The sequence below is a fragment of the Archocentrus centrarchus genome, chromosome 22 (genome assembly GCF_007364275.1).
Source record: "Archocentrus centrarchus isolate MPI-CPG fArcCen1 chromosome 22, fArcCen1, whole genome shotgun sequence".
NCBI classification, from domain to species: Eukaryota; Metazoa; Chordata; class Actinopteri; order Cichliformes; family Cichlidae; genus Archocentrus; species Archocentrus centrarchus.
Window position 1 is genome coordinate 13,655,976 of NC_044367.1, and position 19,960 is coordinate 13,675,935.

The 19,960-nt window shown below is 39.5% G+C and overlaps 2 protein-coding genes across 2 annotated transcripts; both read left to right on the plus strand.

Moving 5' to 3' along the window:
* The first annotated feature begins 4,323 nt into the window (after nt 1-4,323).
* On the plus strand, nt 4,324-5,621 carry cga (glycoprotein hormones, alpha polypeptide). The gene is made up of 4 exons (XM_030718632.1): nt 4,324-4,362; nt 4,455-4,566; nt 4,826-5,010; nt 5,455-5,621. Exons 1-4 carry the CDS (start codon nt 4,360-4,362, stop codon nt 5,527-5,529), a joined length of 375 nt encoding a protein of 124 aa, XP_030574492.1. The 5' UTR covers nt 4,324-4,359; the 3' UTR covers nt 5,530-5,621.
* A 1,559-nt stretch (nt 5,622-7,180) lies between these two features.
* On the plus strand, nt 7,181-19,727 carry znf292a (zinc finger protein 292a). Its single transcript, XM_030718569.1, has 8 exons — nt 7,181-7,337; nt 9,339-9,493; nt 10,972-11,050; nt 11,371-11,506; nt 11,661-11,863; nt 12,182-12,318; nt 12,680-12,821; nt 12,948-19,727. Exons 1-8 carry the CDS (start codon nt 7,188-7,190, stop codon nt 19,113-19,115), a joined length of 7,170 nt encoding a protein of 2,389 aa, XP_030574429.1. The 5' UTR covers nt 7,181-7,187; the 3' UTR covers nt 19,116-19,727.
* The last annotated feature ends 233 nt before the right edge of the window (nt 19,728-19,960 follow it).

Below are 19,960 nucleotides of genomic sequence, written 5' to 3' on the forward strand. Positions count from 1 at the left end.
TTCATCCTGTTTATGCCAAATTCTGACCCTACCATCCAAATGTGACAGCAGAAATTGAGATTCATCAGATCAGTCAAAGTTTTTGCCTTCCTGTCACCTCAAAGCAGTGTGGCCATTCTCTTATGACCTCTGTCATCAATAAGGCGTTTTTGCCCCTATAGAACTGCCACTCGCTCAGTGTTTTCTGTTTTTCAGATCATTCTCTGTAAATCCTAGAGGTGGTGGTGTGCAGAAAATCCCAGTAGATCAGCTGTTTCTGAAATACTCAGCCCAGCCCATCTAGCATCAACAACCATGTCATGTTCAGAGTAGCTGAACCTTTCTTCCTCATCATCTTGAAATGTCTGCATGCCTTAATGCATTGAGTTGCTGCCCTTTGATTGGCTGATCAGCAAACAGTTGAACAGGTGCACTGATAGCATAGAGGATAAAGGATAAAGCATACATGTGTATGCCTGCTTGTAAGACTTATATGTTTTTCCTGATTGTCCCCCATCACTCTCTCTCAAAGGGCATCAGAAGGTATAACAATGATTACGCAAAGCAAAATTGATCTGTGTTCTTATGGCCACCTTAACATCCAAGGCGTGAGACATGACATTTATTCTGATATTTCTTCCATGCTGGAGCTCATTTTAATATTCTGGTAGACAAAATATATAGATGAGTGACAAAATAAAGGAAAAACATCAAATCCTTGACCACTACAGTGATACAGGGATATGGTGGCTCTATTATGCTGTGGGTCCACAGTTTTGCTGGAATGGTTTGGGTTCACTTGTCCCTTGAGTTGAAAGGGCCACTGGAAAGTATTACAAAGTTGTTTTGAGTGATCATTTTCATCCTGTTATGAAGGATTTCTATTCTGATGGGAGTGATTTTTTCCAAGGACGACAATATCCCCATCCAAAGTGCAAAATGATGTAAATCATGACCATAAACCAATTCATTAACAATATAAGAAACAAACAATATAAGAAAATTTGAACTTTTAAGACAGCAATTTCCACTAGCATCATCAAAACACCAACAGTGGGAATATCTTCTGGGAGACAGCATTCCAACCTTAAGCAGAGGTCTGGAAAATCAATACCAAGTGAAGCTGTTTTCCAGTGGCATGTGGTGGTCCGAAGTATTATATAGTGTGAAATTAAATCTCCACATTATGTATTTTTGAACAGCAAAATTGTGTTATGACTGTCTCTACTGTGCCCATTCTTTAATTTCCCTGACAAAATCTTTCTAAAGGGATAAAGTTTTATCTAATCTAATCTAAATTCAGTATGATGTTTTATTCCAGTCTGCACTTAGTTAGTTCCAGATTTCATATTCATTTTTTATCATTTGCTTGTGTCACTAAATATTTTCACTAGCTTTGTAACTAAGAAAACAACATATCTCTTCCACCTCTTCATAAACAGTTGTAGTTTTGCCTCTGTACACCACCACAGTGGATTTTAAATCAAACAATCAATATGATTGAGGAGCAGACTTCTGGCTTTAATTCAAGGAGTTTTACAAAAAGTAGCATTAATTGTATAGAAACTATCAACATTTTTCAAAATGAATTGGACCATTGACTGACAATACTAATATTGCACCTTTAAAGAAACCCAAGGTCGTTTTATAAACAACAAGAAGGAATGCACCGGCCAGCCTAGCAACACCAAAGGCCTGAAAGACCACAAAGGCAACTAAAGTGCGTGATGACATAATTATTTCTGTGTTAAGAAAAACAGCTTCACAACATCTAGCCAAGTAAAGAACACGCTCGAGGAGGTAGACGTAACATTGTTAAAATCTCCACTGGTTGGTTAGAAGGCCAGATTGGACTTTGCCAGAAAACATCTAAAAAAGCCTGCACAGGTCTAGAACAAATAAAGAAGTTATTTGGACAAATGAAACTGAGATTAATTTGTACCAGAATGAAGAGAAGATAAAAATGTGGAGAAGGAAAAACAATGCAAATGGCTAATGGCCCAGTGAATACTCCAAAAGCAACCCAAGAGTTTTTCAAGGCAAAGAAATGGTATGGCCAAGTCAGTTACTTAATCTTAACCCAACAGAGCACGCTTTTCAGTTTCTGAAGACTAAACTGAATGCAGAAAACCCACAAACAAGCAGCAATTTAAGCTGGCTACAGAAAAGGCCTGGAAGAGCATGTGAAGGGAGGAAATGGATTCTAGACTTCAGGCAGTCATTGACTGAAAGGTGTTTTCATCCAAGCATTAAAAACAATCCTCAAAATTATGTGTTTGTCCAGTTACTTATGAGTAACAGTATAAGTAGTAGTTTGAGCCTCGCAAGTGAATCTGCAGAAATCAGAAGGCTGAGAGTATTTCTATCATTGACTGTTTTTTTTTTCCGGTGAACTTTCAGTGAATTTGCTTTCACATACAACACCCGTCCTTTTAACTGTCAGTAATTGTAAACATCTCATAACATCTCCAATACTTTTGATATACTTATTCAGCTCAGCTCCACTAACTCACTCATCAGTGATGATTTGAAGCAGTTATTTTAGACACTGCTGCAAATAGCCAAATCTGGTGTTATGTAAGAAACCCAGAAAAATAAGTATGAAAGGGTAAAAAAAAGAAAAGAAAAAAAAAAAGCAGTCAGACCTTTGGAGATGTGGTGTTACTGTTTTTTTATGGTTAAAATCAACAATTACAAGATGCTTTAAAAGGCCTACTCAGATAATGCTAATGTGTCCATTATATTAAGATTTGATTAAAATTGCATTTGCCATCTATACAAAGCAATAGCACACAGTTCAACTATAAACATGAGCAGGAATGACACTTAATTTAGTGTGAATTTCTTATTAGGTTTACAATGCGGTGTCACATTTTAAGCTACAAAGAATGCTCTATTATAAAGCAAAAATAACCTCAACATTTCTGCCACTTAACATTTGTCTTTTACACTTAAGCCAAGGATTTATCACCAGCACAACCAAGGACACAGGACATGGGTTCTTATGTAAACACACAACCAAAATCCAAAATATATTTATATTCATCCTTGACATTTTAGATGTTAGAGGTGAACAGATGGATCTCCCTTAGCAACCATCAAACACTGAATCATTAATTCATAGCTTCTTTTATCTAATCCTTTCTTTTAAAAAACAAACAAAAAACAATTCATTCAAGGGCGAATTTCACAGAGAAAGACATGCATGACTTTTACAAATGCAGAAAATTTGCTTTCTTGCCAAAAGTTACATGATTAAAATTGATGCTGCATTCATGTCTACCCATTAAATAAAATAGATTTGCCAGTTAGCTTAGCACAGTGAAAGTTGAAAAAAGGAAGAAAAATGTTGGTCTGGGTATGACCAAAACCTCTAAAACTAACTGCTTCACATCTCACATCTTCAGGGTTTACAGAAAACCACAGTGTTAAAAAGGGTTACAGTGCTGTGAAAAAAGATTTCCCGCTTCCTGATTTCTTTCTTTTTTTTTTTTTTTTTGCATATTTGCCACACTTATTTTACGTATTTAAGATCATCAAACACATTTTAGACATTTTAATATTTGGCAAAGATAACCCAAATAAATACAAAATGCATTTTTAAAATGATGATTTCATTTATTAAGTGAAAACAGTTTTCTTTGTTTACAAAAATGTGTTCGATGATCTAAAACATGTAAATGGAAGGGGAAAATACTTTTCTTCAGAGTACCGTATATGCAGTGTTAACTTATGGTTCAATTTATGACATCAAATGCAGGGTTAGTTACATCTAGATGATTTTAAATTCGACTGACTTTAAATATTTCAATGTAAGGCAAAATTATGGCTTAAAAATAGGTAAATCTGAAACAGGTTTTTTGTTGTCCTCAACTGTAGTTCTCAGAAGTTTGTATCTATTTGTGCTTGTCCCTGTGGATCCAAGAGCTGTTAAGAAAAGAAAAGCAACATATAGTGTGATATCATCACTTTAAAAATTGATATTTCAGCATCACCCCTTTTACACTCCTTGCAAATTCTAAAACTTATTTTAGAATTTATGCATTTTAGCCTGTACGAGTGACCTTTGTCCGCTAAACCAAAATGTACCAGATAAATCTCTAGTTAATTCCCCCCTCTTTGCTCAACCCTCAGTTACCTAGTAACAAAAAGCCAGGGATTAAATGTTACCATCATAGTTAGAATGGAAGGATGACAATGAAGTATGTTTTGAGTTTCCACTGAGTCACAAAGATCATCGATAAGGTTGGCAAGCTTCACATAATCCAGGAAATCGGCAGGAAAACATGAAGGCTATATAATGGGATGAATTAGACCAGGAGATCTCACTTTAAATAAGTTTTGTACAGAGGCACAGTGAAGGGAATACTTTCTCTCAACATGGTAATACTCTGTCTGTCTGTGATTTACTCATGCTTTGAGTCAATAGCATTTGTTTTTAGATTTACCATTTCCCTCTGTCTCTATATTTTTAGATAACTGCTGCAACCACCATGGGCTCACTGAAATCAGCTGGACTGTCCCTTCTTCTGTTGTCTTTTCTTCTTTACATAGCTGATTCCTATCCCAACATTGACTTATCAAATGGTAAGTTTATGGTGCAAATACTTTTGCAGGTTATGAAGTGTTTTATAGTTGGATTAGACTTTAAATGGCAAATGGTCTGAATCTTATAAAAGTGATGAAAAATCAAAGCACTAGAGTTCAGTGAACTTGCACGATGCTCTTTTATAAATTTCTTATCCCTGATATTGTGATTTTAGTCTCAGAATTCAAATGCTGGCACAGTATCACAAACTGTACCGTTTTTCAGCAATGGTTCTGTTTTCTAAACCACCCTCTCTAGTGGGCTGTGAAGAATGCACGCTGAGGAAGAACAAGCTTTTCTCAAGGGATGGTCCAGTTTACCAGTGCATGGGCTGCTGCTTTTCTAGAGCGTACCCAACACCTCTCAGGGCCATGAAGACAATGAATATCCCAAAGAACATCACCTCAGAGGCAACATGCTGCGTCGCAAGGCAAAGCCATGAGGTAGAGGCACCAACACATGACATATCAGGCAGATATTTCTACATTTTAATTTGTATTGGTGACAGTAGGATGTACTATTCAGTGGTTAAGATTGTGGATGATCATTTTAGTTATTTATTTTAATTTTGAGTATCTTAACTAACTTTTGAGGTCCTTTTTCTTTGCCTTGTGCATGCTGCTTTACACAGGCACTCCACTCCAATGAACAGAAAATATTGGCTTATTTATAGGCTTGTAATGTTGCTCTGTTAATCCTCAGAAAAAAATACACACAAGCTTCTCATGTGGTTTTCATCTAAATTCGAAACACTACTGCAGACTAAAGCATAACAGCACGAGAGAACAGTTTTGTGTTATGCCCTTTTTTCCCAGCTAAAGATTGCTGTGATTGTGTTAATAATCTTTTTTTTTTTCTTTCTTCCTAATCATCCGTTCATTTTGCAGATACTGGTAGCTGGCATTATGGTGAAAAACCATACAGACTGCCACTGCAGCACCTGCTATTTTCATAAGATATGACGGATGGGGACTGTAGACTGCTCTGCATCCTTCAGCTTGGCAACACATCATGTTTCTTTTAATAACCACATGCTTTACTCTGTTTTAAAATGTATGCGTTTGTGTTTCCAGTTAATATTTCACAGTAATTGTGTGGCTGTGATGTGTAATTAACCTACATTTACCCTGATAAATGGAGTTGAATAACTGTGGATTTGAAAAGCGATTAAAATGGGCAACAAAAGCTTACATTAATGAGTGAGTCTTATGTTAAATATCCATGCAATAATTGTTGGTTATAATGAGGTTTTCATGTGTTGAAAGTTTCTTTGCAGAAAAGTAGCTTCTAACACACAAACTGCAACTGTAGAAAGTGAGATCTGACTTTCAGGTTGATACACTCTTCTGCCTGTAGGCCTATAAAATAGATCATTTATAGGAAATGACAGCCAAAACTGCCAATAAAGATGCCATTTTTAATATTAAATGTTTATTAAATGACAGTTTTTTTGGGATGTGTTGTGGTGCAGGGCAACATTATCTTTTTATTTGCAAAAGAACAATTCAGCCATTTGTTGAGGGAAATACAAAACTTTTAAGAAGTCAGTGTAAAGGGTTCTGTAGCACATAACCCTGTAAATCATATAAGTAATATTTCTTTGAAAGTTTTTTATGACCTTATGATAAAACACAATCATAATCATAACACTTAACTCTGCTTCTATATTTAAAAAAAAAATTCTGGCTTTCCCCACTTCAAAAGCCTAAAAAACAAACAAACAAACTAAAAAACAACAATTTTTATAAGTTAAAAACAATCCATACTGAATTTCCCTGGTTGGCCATGCCCCAGCTGAAATGGCTCCAAGTCACCCCACAGTTTGATAACCACTGAGCTACATGTTCTCCTCTGGTCTAGGTCATTACCTAGAGGAGGGGTTCTCAAGGATTTGATGAATGTATAATAAGGGCCATTTTTCTAGCAGGGTTAAGTTTTTAGGCATTTTTTGGTGCCAAGAAATTCTGTTGTGTTAGTAAGATTTATTCTGCTGTGCTGACTAGAGCAGAGGAGTGGGTAGAAGAGTTAACTTTGAATGTAAGTGCTCCTTTGGTATAACACGAATTGTGTATTTATAAATTGTACACTGGTAAACCTTTTCCTCGGGCAGCACAGAACCCTGTACCTAGAGTATCAAGCTGACTAACACCTAGCATCTGGCCTGCTGGAGTGACTCTGAGACTATGACAATAAATCAGGCCTTTTTCTGCAGCAGACCCACAGGCGCACTCTCAGGATCCATCCATGGAAGAACCGTCAGGATTATGTGTGGACTTTAAGGGTTGACTAAATCATTTTGCACAGATTTGTGTTTCTTTTTGGAAACGGCTGGTTCACGCCTGGATGTCATAGCCTGCCTGCGGTATCTCTGTATGTTTTGTACCCCACCACGCAGTGTTCATGGGAACCCACATCAATCACTCTGAGGTTTGCTCGTGAGCATATATGTGACCCACACCCTGTGAGCAAAGTGCGATTTTATGCGTAAGGTTGTGGATGCTTTGTTGACATCGGGGTTATGTTGAGCATACGGTGTACTCTCCCCTCCCCCTGCGTGCGCGTGCGTGTGCAAGTCTGTCAGCGTAACATCTGTGCGTACGCGGTCGTGATTGTTGTGAAGATGGCGGAGGGGGAGACAGAGAAGGAATATGACACACGGAAAGCTATCGGGGAGCTCCGAGAGCGGTTCCAAGCGTTGACCACAGCTTTGAAAGAAAGTTCTCAGTCTCCGTTGGAAGCCTCCTTGCATTTCTGTCAGGAGTTTTGCCAGGTTAGCTCGTTATCCTGCTGCTCATCCCGGGCAGCCTGCAGCCCCTCTGGCTTCCTGGCCGAGGATGCGCGTCTACGTTTGCTATAACAATGTAGCTAAGGACCTAGCTGCCTAGCTAGCTCCCTGGTATTTTAAGATGGGGGTGAAAAAAAAAACTCCTCAGCGGTTTTCCCCCCGTTTTATCAGTGATGTTTGTATGTGGCATGCACTCATTTGCAAAGTCTGACTTTCCACGCGGCGAGAAACCACGCCGTCGTATGCCCACGGTGCATTAATTACACGTATTTTCCAGGCCAGATAGCTAATAGCAAATGAATGTTGCTAGCTGGTATGCAGGGTCCCCCAGTCTGTGCAGTGGTCATGCTGTGCAAAAACGGATAGCTGTGTTAGCAAGATTTTCCTGAGCGGTTGCATTCATGTGCACAGTTATATGTACTTGTGGAAGGTTAAAAAACATAGTGTAAACGCTGCAAGACTGCACTCATGCTTGTGGAGGTTTTTAGCTTGGTGTGCATTTGGGTTACTTTTTATGAATCTGTTTTTGGTACGGAAAGGGCAGTGATTTTTTTTTTTTTTCTCCCAGTGTGCTAGCCCGGGCCTTTTGCACTAATTAATCCAGCTAACCACATCATCAGCGCATGTATTACAACGCTGTTACCTGTACCAGCACAAGATGTTCAACTGATGTCATTGTAAAAGAAACCGATTAGCCTGCAGCTGGCTGAGCAGTGATTTGAAGGAGAAAGTGTTTCAGTGGTCACTGACTCTCAGTATCCTTCTCATTAATTAGCCATGACCACATAGATGCACGTTATGCGATTTCTCCTTTTTCTCTGCGGTGCAGCGCAGAATCTCCTCATGGCACCAAATTGGTGTAAGATTTTAGATTTGTTTCTTACGCCGCTCTGACCGGCTCTGAAGAATTCATTCAACTTAAAAGTTATGTGAGGGAAAAAAAGGGAGAGTCTCGGGCTGTGAGCTTGGCTGTGTGCACTTTAGTCGGGGCAGGAATGCGTTTTAAAGCGTGTAGCTGCAGGGATAATACCCTCATTGAGCATAAAAAGAATTTTTTATGCGTATGGTGTGTTAAAGAAATTACATTTTATTAATTAAGTTAAGGTTTTAGATTACCTGGCTGGTATATTAAAAAAAAAGGATAAAAGAATACTTTTTTGCACACACAAGATTGTTTTTCATGTTTCAGGGTACTACCCCTTAATAATATCACAAGTGTGTCATAACATTAAACATGGCAGTAATTATTGATTTAAATACTTTTGTATATTGATTGTCCTGATGGCATGGCCTTTTGTTTTATTAAAGGTAGCTCTCTTTTAAATATAAGAGAGAGCCATAAATCTAAATTTACGCAGATAACAGCAAGTTTTACGCTATTGGTGCTCATACAGAGCAATGGGCACATTTTGTCTGGACATTTTTTTTTTACTTATCTTTATTAGATAGTTTTCAGTCAAGAGGAGACAGGAAAGAGAGTGGGGAATACACAGCAAAGGGCCTCAGGTCGGAATTGAACCAGAGCCACTGCATTACGTGCTCAACCACCGAACTAAACCGGCACATTTTGATGGCCTAATAGTCCTAAGCAGTATTTGGCTAGATGTAAATAAAGATAATGAAATCTTTACAAGTAATTACACATAAGCAAAGTAGCACTGCAGCTAACTGATTTTGATTAGTGATAAATTATTTTAATCTTGAAAGTTAAAAAAAAAAAAAAACCTGATACTGTGCTTCTTATATCCATCACCCAGAGACATTCAGTTTGGCATAACAGAAAAGCAGCAAATCTAAAGAAGCCGAGAACCCTGAAACAGCTAATGTTCCACATATTTGCTGATTTGAATTCTTTTTGGAAATAACTTTGTATTTTTTATAGCGGTCTGTAAGTACAGATTTTACTCCCAGAAAAACTAACTTGTTATATTTGTAAGTTGTATTCAGTGCCCTATTCTAATTGAAGTATTTGTTTGGTTTTCTAAGGTCTTGGTGGAACATGCCAGTCGTTGGAAAACGGATGAAGATCCATTGCCCTTGCTGGAGGTTTACACCGTGGCCATCCTCAGCTTTGCTAAGGCTGCCTCCTGTCTCTCCTCCGAATGTGAAAACGTGCCACTCCTACTTGAAAAGTTGTCACTGTGAGTAGAAATTGATTTCAGTGTCAGTATAAATGTGTTAGTTATTAATAGTATAAACATAAGAGTGACATTAAGTCCAAAAATTAAAATGGTAATGAATAGTTCTAGTTCTGCTGACTTGCTTTTGGACAGAAATTGTTAAGAGACTTTAATCTGTTTGGGTATTTGGAAAGAGGAATAATAACTGACAGTAAGAATAAACAAAACCCACCCAAATCTCAGAGGAAATTGAGATGACAAGTTTTCAAATACGCTACAGTCTATTTGCATGGCGTGCTCTTATGAAGGCAAAGTCCTTGAGGCTGTAATGCAGAGTAGAGGTGGAGGGGATCTCTTGGGGAGCGACACATTTGGAATGAGCTACAGACACTTTGTACACGAGGATGCAGGATGTACACAAGTTGAAAGAAATTAGAGACAACAGCTATTAAAATAAAGTCTCTGAAAATGTATTATCTTTCTTGAAACAGGTCTTTCTTGCAAATGAGACACTGAGTCTCAATGGGATTACCTGTATAAATAAAGGTTAAATAAAATAAAATAAACATCAATGATTTATATTAGTTATCTTATTAAGTATTATCTATAAATGTTTTTTGACCACAAGTCAGCGGGCAACCCCTCACTCATTGTGATTTCCAGTGAACCCGTCAGTCAAATTTCTCAAATAAGAATCTGATATGGAGCTAAACTAAAGAACTGAACTGCAGCAACTGTTGCAGAGCAGCCACATGCTCTGTAGAAACACCTGTGAGTCACAGTGCAGGGTATAGTACCACAGGTTAAGGGAGAGGAGAAATCAGCTGGATTTACTTGCAGTCTGTTGTTGATTTTCTATGTCACGCATGGTGCAGTGGGAAAAGAAACACACACACACAGACATACTTTTAAATGTCATGCAAAGCAGTGTAACCAGTAAAAAGTTTTGGTTGCACTTGACAGAGTTTTGCTTGCATGTGCGACCAAGAGTTGCACTCTTTTGCCCTGATACCTGCTTGGGTTGGTAATCTGACAGTTACCTTCACGTCTCAGCTGAACCACCTGGTGCACAGAGCAATGAAGGTATGAAAGACCACCTTCCCCTTCAGTACTTAGCCAGGAAAATTACTCCCAACCCATCTTATATGCTCTTTCCAGAATTTGAGCAACTCCCATCTGGTCACCGTCTTTGCACTCCAAGGTTTAAATACAACTACTACAGGAACTCCTTTGTTCCTCCAGTTACAAAATTGTTGCTAATATGAACAACATGACTGTATGAATGTTAGTAATGTGTTTCTCTTGTTAAGCAGCTGGGAAGTAAAAAAGAAAAAAATCCAATCTGATGTTCCTTAATCATATATTTCCAAAATGCCAAGCTGACTTTACACCCACACACTGCAAATAGCTATTCTTGTATTGCTATCCCTATTTTATGGATTGTGTGCACATCCTTGACCTAAATCTGGCTTTAACAAATGGCTGTGTTGGATTCACAGGAGCTGTGCAGAGCTGCTGCTCTTATTGCCCCAGCATGTCCCTGGTGCCTTATGGGAGGAGTTTCAGTCCTCCATGAAGGTCAGTATCCCTACAGCTATTTGTAGATATTTTTTTTCTTATCTTTTCAGTGATAAGCCATGAGAAGTTACTAAGTTATTAGAAAGCGTTTGGTTTAGCTTAGCTTTTAAGTTGTAAAAGATATGTAAATATAGGTCATACAGTGCTGCACTAAAGATTCCTTTTACATATAAAAAATTATATATGTAACTTCACAAAGTGACTACGGTGACATTGCCATGACAAATATTTCAGGCTCTTGACTTTGTAGCATTTTAAAGCATGACTGACTGAAGTTTTTGTAATTTAATTATTACATATTTGTCTGTCTTCTGTTACAGTTGGCACACAGCCTTTTGCAAGAAAGTGGGAGCACACAGCTCTGCCTGCTCTCAGTACTGGCACAGCAGGACGGCGTCTGGGCCAACACCACATTAAGCAGCATCCTGTCCAATCAAATTCCTCAAACTGAGCAAGGTTCGTATTCTTTTTTTCTTTTTTTGACATCTAAGCTTGCCAGCGCACCGCACTAACTTTTACAGCTGTAATTTCAGGAAATAACTCTTAATGAATATAATAGTAAATTTTCTTACTGAATTCTCTTCTCAACTTTTTTCTTTCTCTTCCTTAGTCCACGAGTTTCTTGAGCTAGAAGGTCCCACGCTTCTCAACATGCGGATAAAGCATCTTATCAAAGTAGACAGTATTGATAAAGCAGCTGTCCTTGCAAAGATGTGCTCAGAGTATCCGGGATATGAAGGAAAAGGGAACTTCAAACAGACCTATTTGCTTTGCATCTGTATGACAAAAAGTCAGGAGCAGCTAATGGAAGAGGTATGAAAGTAACACAGTTTTTCTGAGACTTGTTTTTCATGATTTAAAATGTGAACAAGCCTCATCTCTTTGTACCTTTACTGTAACTTGATATTGTCATTAAAACCACGTTTATTGTTAGACGGTTTATTGAAAGGGACAAATGGCTTTTTTTTAATACTGAATTGAAATTGAATCAATCAGATAGAACCATTTGTTTATTTAGAACTTTGCTTTTATCTGAAATTGAGTAATATTGTTGCACCTCACAGTGTGACACATAGCAGTTGGATTTCATTTGAATTGATTGTTCTTTGGATTTCTTGTTTTCTCTAATAGATTGCATCAATAGACTGTAAGGATGCCCTTGAAATGATCTGCAACCTGGAGTCAGAGGGAGATGAGAAAGGCGCTCTCTGCATGTGTACTTCCTTTCTCAAAAGACAGCTTCTCCAAGGAGATGTTTACTGTGCCTGGTAAGTGTTGCTCTATATTTCAGACAAACACTTGCAAAAAAAGAGTTGCACCAAGAGTTGTCATGAGACTATAAAAAAGAAAATAATTTTTCTTTAATTTTTTTCTCCCAAAACTGGACTGAATAATAGGCTAAACATGCCCGCATTGTGTCATAAGTGCAAGTTCCTTCATTGTTAATCACTGTTTTAGATGCTAACTGTGTGTATTGTTTGCCAACTGTGAATGAATGAATGAATGATTGAATGAATGTGATAAATTATTTACTCTGTTGGTTCAATGACTGCTTTGTGTCAGACTCAGCCTAATTCATGTAAAAGTATATGTACTTTTTCAGTACAGTTCTGTTTGTGAACTTTTCAGGGAACTGACTTTGTTCTGGAGTAAACTACTCATGCGATTAGAGTCGTCTGCTGATTCCTTTCTGAGCCGCAGCAAAGAGATGGCTCTTCTCTGCAGAAGTGTCTGTCACATTCTGTTTCTCATCAAAGTAATCCAAAATGAGGTAAGAAAAATAGTTTATGCATTTGCAGCTGATACCAGATCTTTGACTTTATCACTCATGCCAACAACAACAGCATCTATTTACATGGCTTTAAAATAAAATCCTTCATGTTTTTTATTTTCATAGGTTGGGGAGGTGGGGCTTCCAGTGTGCGTAGAAATGTGCATTCAAGCTCTGAAAATGACCTCCAGTGACCATAAAGATAGCAAGTCTACCATCTGCAAGACTATTTCCTGCCTCTTGCCAACTGATCTAGAAGTTAAGCGTGCATGCCAGCTCACAGAGTTCCTCCTCCAGCCTACCGTTGACTCATATTATGCTGTGGAATCACTGTACAATGAACCCGACCAGAAACCCGAGGAGGACGGGAGTCTACCAGTGCCCAATTCTTTACGCTGCGAGTTACTGCTGGCCTTGAAGACACAGTGGCCTTTTGATCCGGAGTTCTGGGACTGGAAAACACTGAAACGCAACTGCTTGGCACTGATGGGCGAGGAGGCAGCTATTGTGTCTTCTATTGACACACTCAATGACACAGATGAACAGGAGGTGGAAAGTGCACTTGGCAAACTCCCTGAATACAAAGACCTGGAGGATTTTCTGTTAACCACTACAAATGAACTCAATGAAATCACAGATGAAAGAGAAAAAAACAGAGAGGCTAAAAAACTTCGGGAGCAGGGTTTTGTGTCTGCCCGTTTCAGAAATTGGCGAGCCTACATGCAGTATTGTGTTTTGTGTGACAAGGAGTTCTTAGGTCACAGAATTGTTCGTCACGCTCAGAAGCATTTCAAAGACGGAGTGTATCTTTGTCCAATATGTGCTGACAGTTTTGAAACTAGGGAGATTTTAGAACCACATGTAGCAACACATGTAAAGCAATCTTGCAAAGAGAGACTAGCTGCAATGAAAGCTGCAAGAAAGGTAACCAAACCACCTCAGTCCCCTAAAAGTCCATCAAAAATTTCAAAAGTTGCTGCCAAGACAAACACTAGTCCTGTTAAAATTGAATCTCAAATTGGACAACAGCTGGGATCCCCTGTTAAGATAGAGCAAACTACATCTGACACACAGATAAGCCAAGACTGTTTCTGTCCTGTGAAAAACTGCACTAAAGCTTTCAAGTTTTTCCGTAACCTCATGGCTCATGTCAGATCTCACAAGAACGACGAAGAGGCCATGAGGTTTTTAGAAATACAAAAGCAGAAAGTGGTTTGTCAATACTGCAGGAGGCAGTTTGTTAATGTCAGACACCTCAATGACCACTTGCAGATGCACTGTGGCACCAGACCGTATATCTGCATACAGCTGAATTGCAAGGCCAGCTTTAATTCAAATTCAGAGCTCCTCATGCATAGAAAAATACACCCAGAATTTAAGGCCCAGTGCATGTTCCCAAACTGTGGTGAAGTTTTCAGCGAGGCCTACCTCTTGTATGATCATGAGGCTCAGCATTACCTTACCTACACCTGCCAAACTGACAACTGTGGTAAAATCTTCTACTCACAGTCTCAGTTCTTGTCTCACCAAGAGAATCACAACAATAATGATGCAGCGAACAGTTTTAACGTCGCACATCAGCACCCCTCTGCTGATGTTCGAGTACAGCCACCACCACTACCACCACCACCAGAGAGCGCCCCAAGCAAAGACACATGTTCTGCTGCTGTTTGCTTTGAAGGGATTAATACAGACATTCATATGAAGGAAGCATCAGACGGCACTGCATCACCATGCACGTCACCGGGGGCTGCTAAAGACCCTGTTCCCCTGAAGGTGAAACACTCGATTGAAAACATGCTGAATTCAGTGGGACATCCTGAAATAAAAGAGCCAGAGAAATGCTACACTCCACTGACCAATCCCACTCCAGCACCAGTCGATTCAAATCTACCACCAGAAACGCCACATGTGCACCAAAATGTGGCTGGGCAAGGCACTGTTCCTACAGTGTATCCTGTCCTGAGTGATACAAATCCTGTGGCAGGCCAACAGGAAGTAACTGTAAGTGGGAATAGCAATGTACCAGGCAATGAATTTCAAAAGGTGATTCCACAAATAATTTCTCCAGGTCAAATCAAGACAGAAATTCCTTGTTCACTTCAAGGATATCCTACCAGCACACCTGCGGGTACTGCTAGCAGTGACGAGAACCTGCATTGCTGCCCATTTAATGACTGTACAAGGGCATACAGTACAAACAAAAGTTTGTCTAGGCACGTGAAGAAGCAACACCCTGAGATATTTGAAGATTGGAAATTGGCAAAAAAATATAACAAAGTGGCCAAAATTACTGCAAAAAAAGCACCCAGTGGACCAGTGTCAGTAAGTCAACCTCAGAACCCAGGCACCAAGCCTCCAAACCAGCCAGGAATACTATGCAACAAACCTGGGATGCAGCAAATGGATTACCTTATGGGATGCTCAACCTCTCCTGCCCAGTGTTACCCTGGATCAATGGAGCCTGTGCCTATCACTCCAATGATAAACCCCACAGTGTACCCATCCTGGGGAAGCCCAAACAATCCCAGTGGAATGATGCAGTCAGACATGTCCCAGTCTTGGTCTTCACCTCCTATGAATAACTGCTATCCAGATGCCTTTAACATGAATGAATACCCATCTCGTAACAACTATCCTCACTGGCAGGCAGACCCTTATCAAACCACATCATCTCTCCCATCTGATAGAGATCACTCAGTAGCAGCTATGCATGGTCCCACTATGTCACATGCTCCTTCAGATTCAAGTTTAATGTCTCAGTATGTGTCCAGTTCTCTAATGCTTGATAATGGAGGCCAAATGCATAATGGAGGACATCAGTATGGACTTATGCATCCTGAGGGTACAGCAGACAATGTAGATGTGAGAAAAAGCAGTGCAAGTATGACAGGACAGTTGGATAATGGAAACAGTATCTCAACTATTGACAGCCTCCCTGATGGAAGCTACCACACTCCATATGCTCAGAGTGAAAACTCTTGTCTCACTCAGTGCTCATCAGTTGATATGCCCATGAAATGTTTGACCCCAGAGGCTCAAGCTCCAATAAAATCTACAAGTGAAATAACTGAACCAGAGAGTATGGCAGCTCATGGTTATGATCAGATAGACAACTCTGTGGATGGCATGCTCAGTCCACACAGCATCATTCACACTGATTTCCCTTACGATGAAGAGTGTCCCAATGCCGACTGTGAGACAAACCCCTCAGATGAAAAGCCAGGTGACACAGATGTTCAGAAAGGAAAACGCAGCAGGCTGAGCAAACGTACCAAATGGCCAGCAATCATTAAGGATGGCAAGGTTATCTGCAGAAGATGTTTTAGAGAGTTTACAAGCACCAAATCTCTTGGTGGTCACCTGTCTAAACGATCACAGTGCAGACCTTTAGATGAAATCGATTTGACAGCAGATCTGCCGACATCGTTCCTTGATTTCCTCAATGATCCTCATGTCCCTGACACTAACGGAGCAATATACAACATGCCAAATGGTGACTTCTCACAGGAATCTTGTAGCTTGACCACTTTGACCTCACCTATGGTGTTGAAACAGGAACCCCAGAATACAAATATCATGGACTATTCAAACGCATTCTCAGTTTCCACCGAAAACCAGCAAGAGAAGGCAGTCGAGTTGGCTAATCCAGCGCTCGCTGTACCTTATCAGGAGGATCACCTAATGGAAATGTCACATGCCTTTCAAAGGTTGGATTTGATTGAGGCTGCACAAGAGAAGATGCGGAGTTCTATGTCCTCAGAGCAAAATGTTAGTCATTGTGATACAACCCCTGTTGTCGAAAAAAGTAAAACATTGAGTAAAAGTGATGACAAGCCCACTGAAAAGATACCCAAACCTTTCAAATGTGACCAGGATGATTGTGAGTACTCATTCATGACAAAGGAGGCGTTATTCAAGCACTTGATTAAAATGCACGATTATACTAATGAGATGATAGAAGAACTAAAAAGAACACCATCCAAACTGTCTCCGTATCCCTGTCAGATATGTCCAAAAACATTTACAAGAACGACAGGGTTGAGAATTCACTATGAGAAAGTCCACCGATTGTCAAAGGCAGAAATGCAGAAGCTTAGAATTAGTGCTAGAAATAGACGTGCATTTAGACTTAACAAAGGTGATGCAGTTATTAAACGTCCGAACACTGATGTCAGTAGCAGCCAGAACACAAAATCTGCACCCATAGCGCCTGCTATAAAACAGGAACCTTTTGATGTTGCAATTGCACCTCAACCAGAGGCTGAGAACAATCCAGACGTTCCTCAGATCACTTCAGAAGACACATTGAAGCAAATCTTGACATCTGAGGTATCAACTGTTACACAACTACCATCACCTCAAAACTATTTGACTGACAGACCGTTTGAGGAGGCGGCACAGCCTGCTCCCGAAAAAGCTCCAGAGGAACCTAAAGTAGCTGTTAATAACAGCAGTCCAGAAATAACACTAAAATCCAGTTTGAAAGAGAAACTCAGCCCTGTTGGCAAAGCAAAAATGCAGCAAGGAAAATCAGCCGTGACCCCAAGCAAAGTAAAACAACTAAAGTCTCCTGCTTCATCTCCTTCATCTTCTCCAGAAAAACCCAGCAGCTCCAAAAGCACACCAACAAAGGAGGAGAAAAAGGAGAAACTTCAGAAGAGGTTAAGCCTAAAAATGTTTGACGCAGACAATGCCTACAGTCCATACAGACCTTATCGCTGTGTTCATGAGGGATGCACTGCAGCATTCACCATCCAGCATAATTTGATACTCCATTACAAGGCCATGCATCAGGCATCCTTGCCCCCTAACAAAACTGAAAATGAAACTGAAAAAGCTAATGTTAATACTGGACAGGAGACCAATCAAACCATAGGAAAAGATAATGAAGTCAGGTGTCAAGTGAAAAATTGTTCAAGAGTGTTCATAGGAATCACAAGGCTGGTGCAGCATTACCTCTTACTTCACAAGTTCACCCGTGACAAAGCCACTTCCATGATGGCCAGTATGAGCATAGGGACTTTTAACTGTGACCGGCCAGAGTGCGCACTCCCCTTCAGCTCTGTGGAAAAGTACATTGAGCACATTAAGAATTACCATAAGGAAATTGCCATCTCTGAGAGCGGCTCGGTTGATCCAACTTTCCGGTGCGAGTACGATGGATGTGACCGTGTGTACACTACAAAGTCAAACCTGCTCCGTCACCTCATCAAAAAGCATGACTATATTTATGACCCCAAAATAAGTGATGGAAGAAGGACTAAATCAGTAGGGCTATTCCCAGGGGTTAACAATGGGAAAGAGAATGTAGAAAACAAATTCAGAGTGAAAAAGAAAAACACTAAAAAGAAAGATGGAAAGTCCATTGAACACTGGACTAGTTTTGGAAAGCCTACACTAAAATCTCACGAAGAAGCATCAGCCATGTGCACCAAGAAGTCCTCACTGCAGTACCCATGCATGATCATAGGTTGTGATGCAGTGGAGTCTGCTGAAAGAAGTATATTTAAGCATTACACCACACATGGCCTCACAGAAAGATACATTGAAGATCAGAGGAGTCAGTTCATTTTCTGCAAAAAATACTCACGCGCCAGATGCAAAGATGCAAACAAAACAGAGGGTGCATCAGCTTCATCTTCTGAGGAGACGGAGCCAGAAGAAGGAGAAAAGCCCAGTGACCAGAAGGCAGATGAGCCGGTAGACAAAATAGTCCAAGAGGACAGCAAGCTGTCCAACGACGATAGTGCAGAATCTCAAGCTTCCACTGGGACAGAAGGAGGAATTAAAAGAGGCCGTCCCAGAAAACCTGCACATCCTACACCAGCTTGTCCAGAGAGGATGCAGACCCTTAGGAACCGCTCGACTGTTAACAGTTCAAGAGAGAACTCAAATCCTGGTACCCCTGCAGCCCAAGAACAACGTGACGATGGGGTTATGTCAGCATCTTTCAAGCCGTTAGGACTTGAGGACTCTTTTCTTAAGTTCTTGGAAACCTCGGAGTCAACCAACTCTTCTAAACGTAAATTAAATGATAAATCTAGTGCTGAACTGCCTTCCAAAAGACAACACACTAACAAACAGAAATCTGCCACCAAAAGTAAAACTGATGAATTGAAAGGTTGTGAGAGTCTTGTAGACTTCAGAAACCCCCTAAATCTCCAATCAGTGAGTAATGTTAAGATTGTCATGGATAAAACATTATCAGACGGCGCTGATCTTTTGCTAAAGCAGCTACAAGACATGCGGCCCATAGTCATAATAAAAAAGTGGCTTTATAGCGGATCATAGCCCGATATTTTGTTTTCAGCTCAGTCTTACTCAGGATTTGAGAAGTTATGCTGCAGAATGGTTTGTTAATGCATCAAATTTCCAACTGTTAACAGTCATGGTCACACTTAATGAAAAAAATGGCCTATTTTGTACCTAATGAAATAATGTCTCGGATGATTTTAAGTATGTATGTTAGTTATAATAACCAGGTAATCTATAGGGCATAGATTTTAGAAACATGTTTGTATTTATGCTTAGTACTGAAGATGTTTTTGTTTTTTTTTGCTAAATGGAGACTTTTAAAGAAAACTATGTTTTTATATATCCCTATGGGATTTCAAGTTCTGTTTGTATTTATTTCATCCTTTTACAACACTAGTAGACCTATCTGTAATATTTACATGTCTTCCACAAAGTGTTCAATAAAATGTTACTGGTTCTTTTTATAACATACTGATTGCACACTTTCTGTTGTTCTTAATACCCAACTTGTAGTTTACAGTAACTTTGTTTCATGGTTTACGCACAATCCCGCTGTGATATGATGGACATGGTTCAATTTAGGTAAATTATATAATGTTTGAAAACTTGGTATATGGTGGGACAAGTTTATTTAACTTGTTGTGGGTAACTGTGAAAGCTATTCATATTTGAATATTCATAAATGAATAGCTTTCCAAAGCAGTCTGGATTAAATGTATGACCTGTTTTAACCTTTTTTCCATAAAGGAATGTCAATAGTATATAAAGCTTAAAAAAAAAAGTATGTAAATGGACAAAAAAAAGAAAAAAAGATGGACAACCAGTGGTGTGCAGTATACATAAGGCATACTGGATATGGAAAATACCAAAACATAAATAAA

Bases quoted from the DNA above. Each gene is read 5' to 3' on its own strand.
- cga (XM_030718632.1), top strand. The intron at 4,567-4,825 runs GTAAGTTTATGG...CACCCTCTCTAG, and splicing joins CAACATTGACTTATCAAATG to TGGGCTGTGAAGAATGCACG. The intron at 5,011-5,454 runs GTAGAGGCACCA...TTCATTTTGCAG, and splicing joins TCGCAAGGCAAAGCCATGAG to ATACTGGTAGCTGGCATTAT.
- znf292a (XM_030718569.1), top strand. From the start codon at position 7,188: ATGGCGGAGGGGGAGACAGAGAAGGAATATGACACACGGAAAGCTATC. The intron at 11,864-12,181 runs GTATGAAAGTAA...TTTCTCTAATAG, and splicing joins AGGAGCAGCTAATGGAAGAG to ATTGCATCAATAGACTGTAA. The intron at 12,822-12,947 runs GTAAGAAAAATA...TTATTTTCATAG, and splicing joins TCAAAGTAATCCAAAATGAG to GTTGGGGAGGTGGGGCTTCC.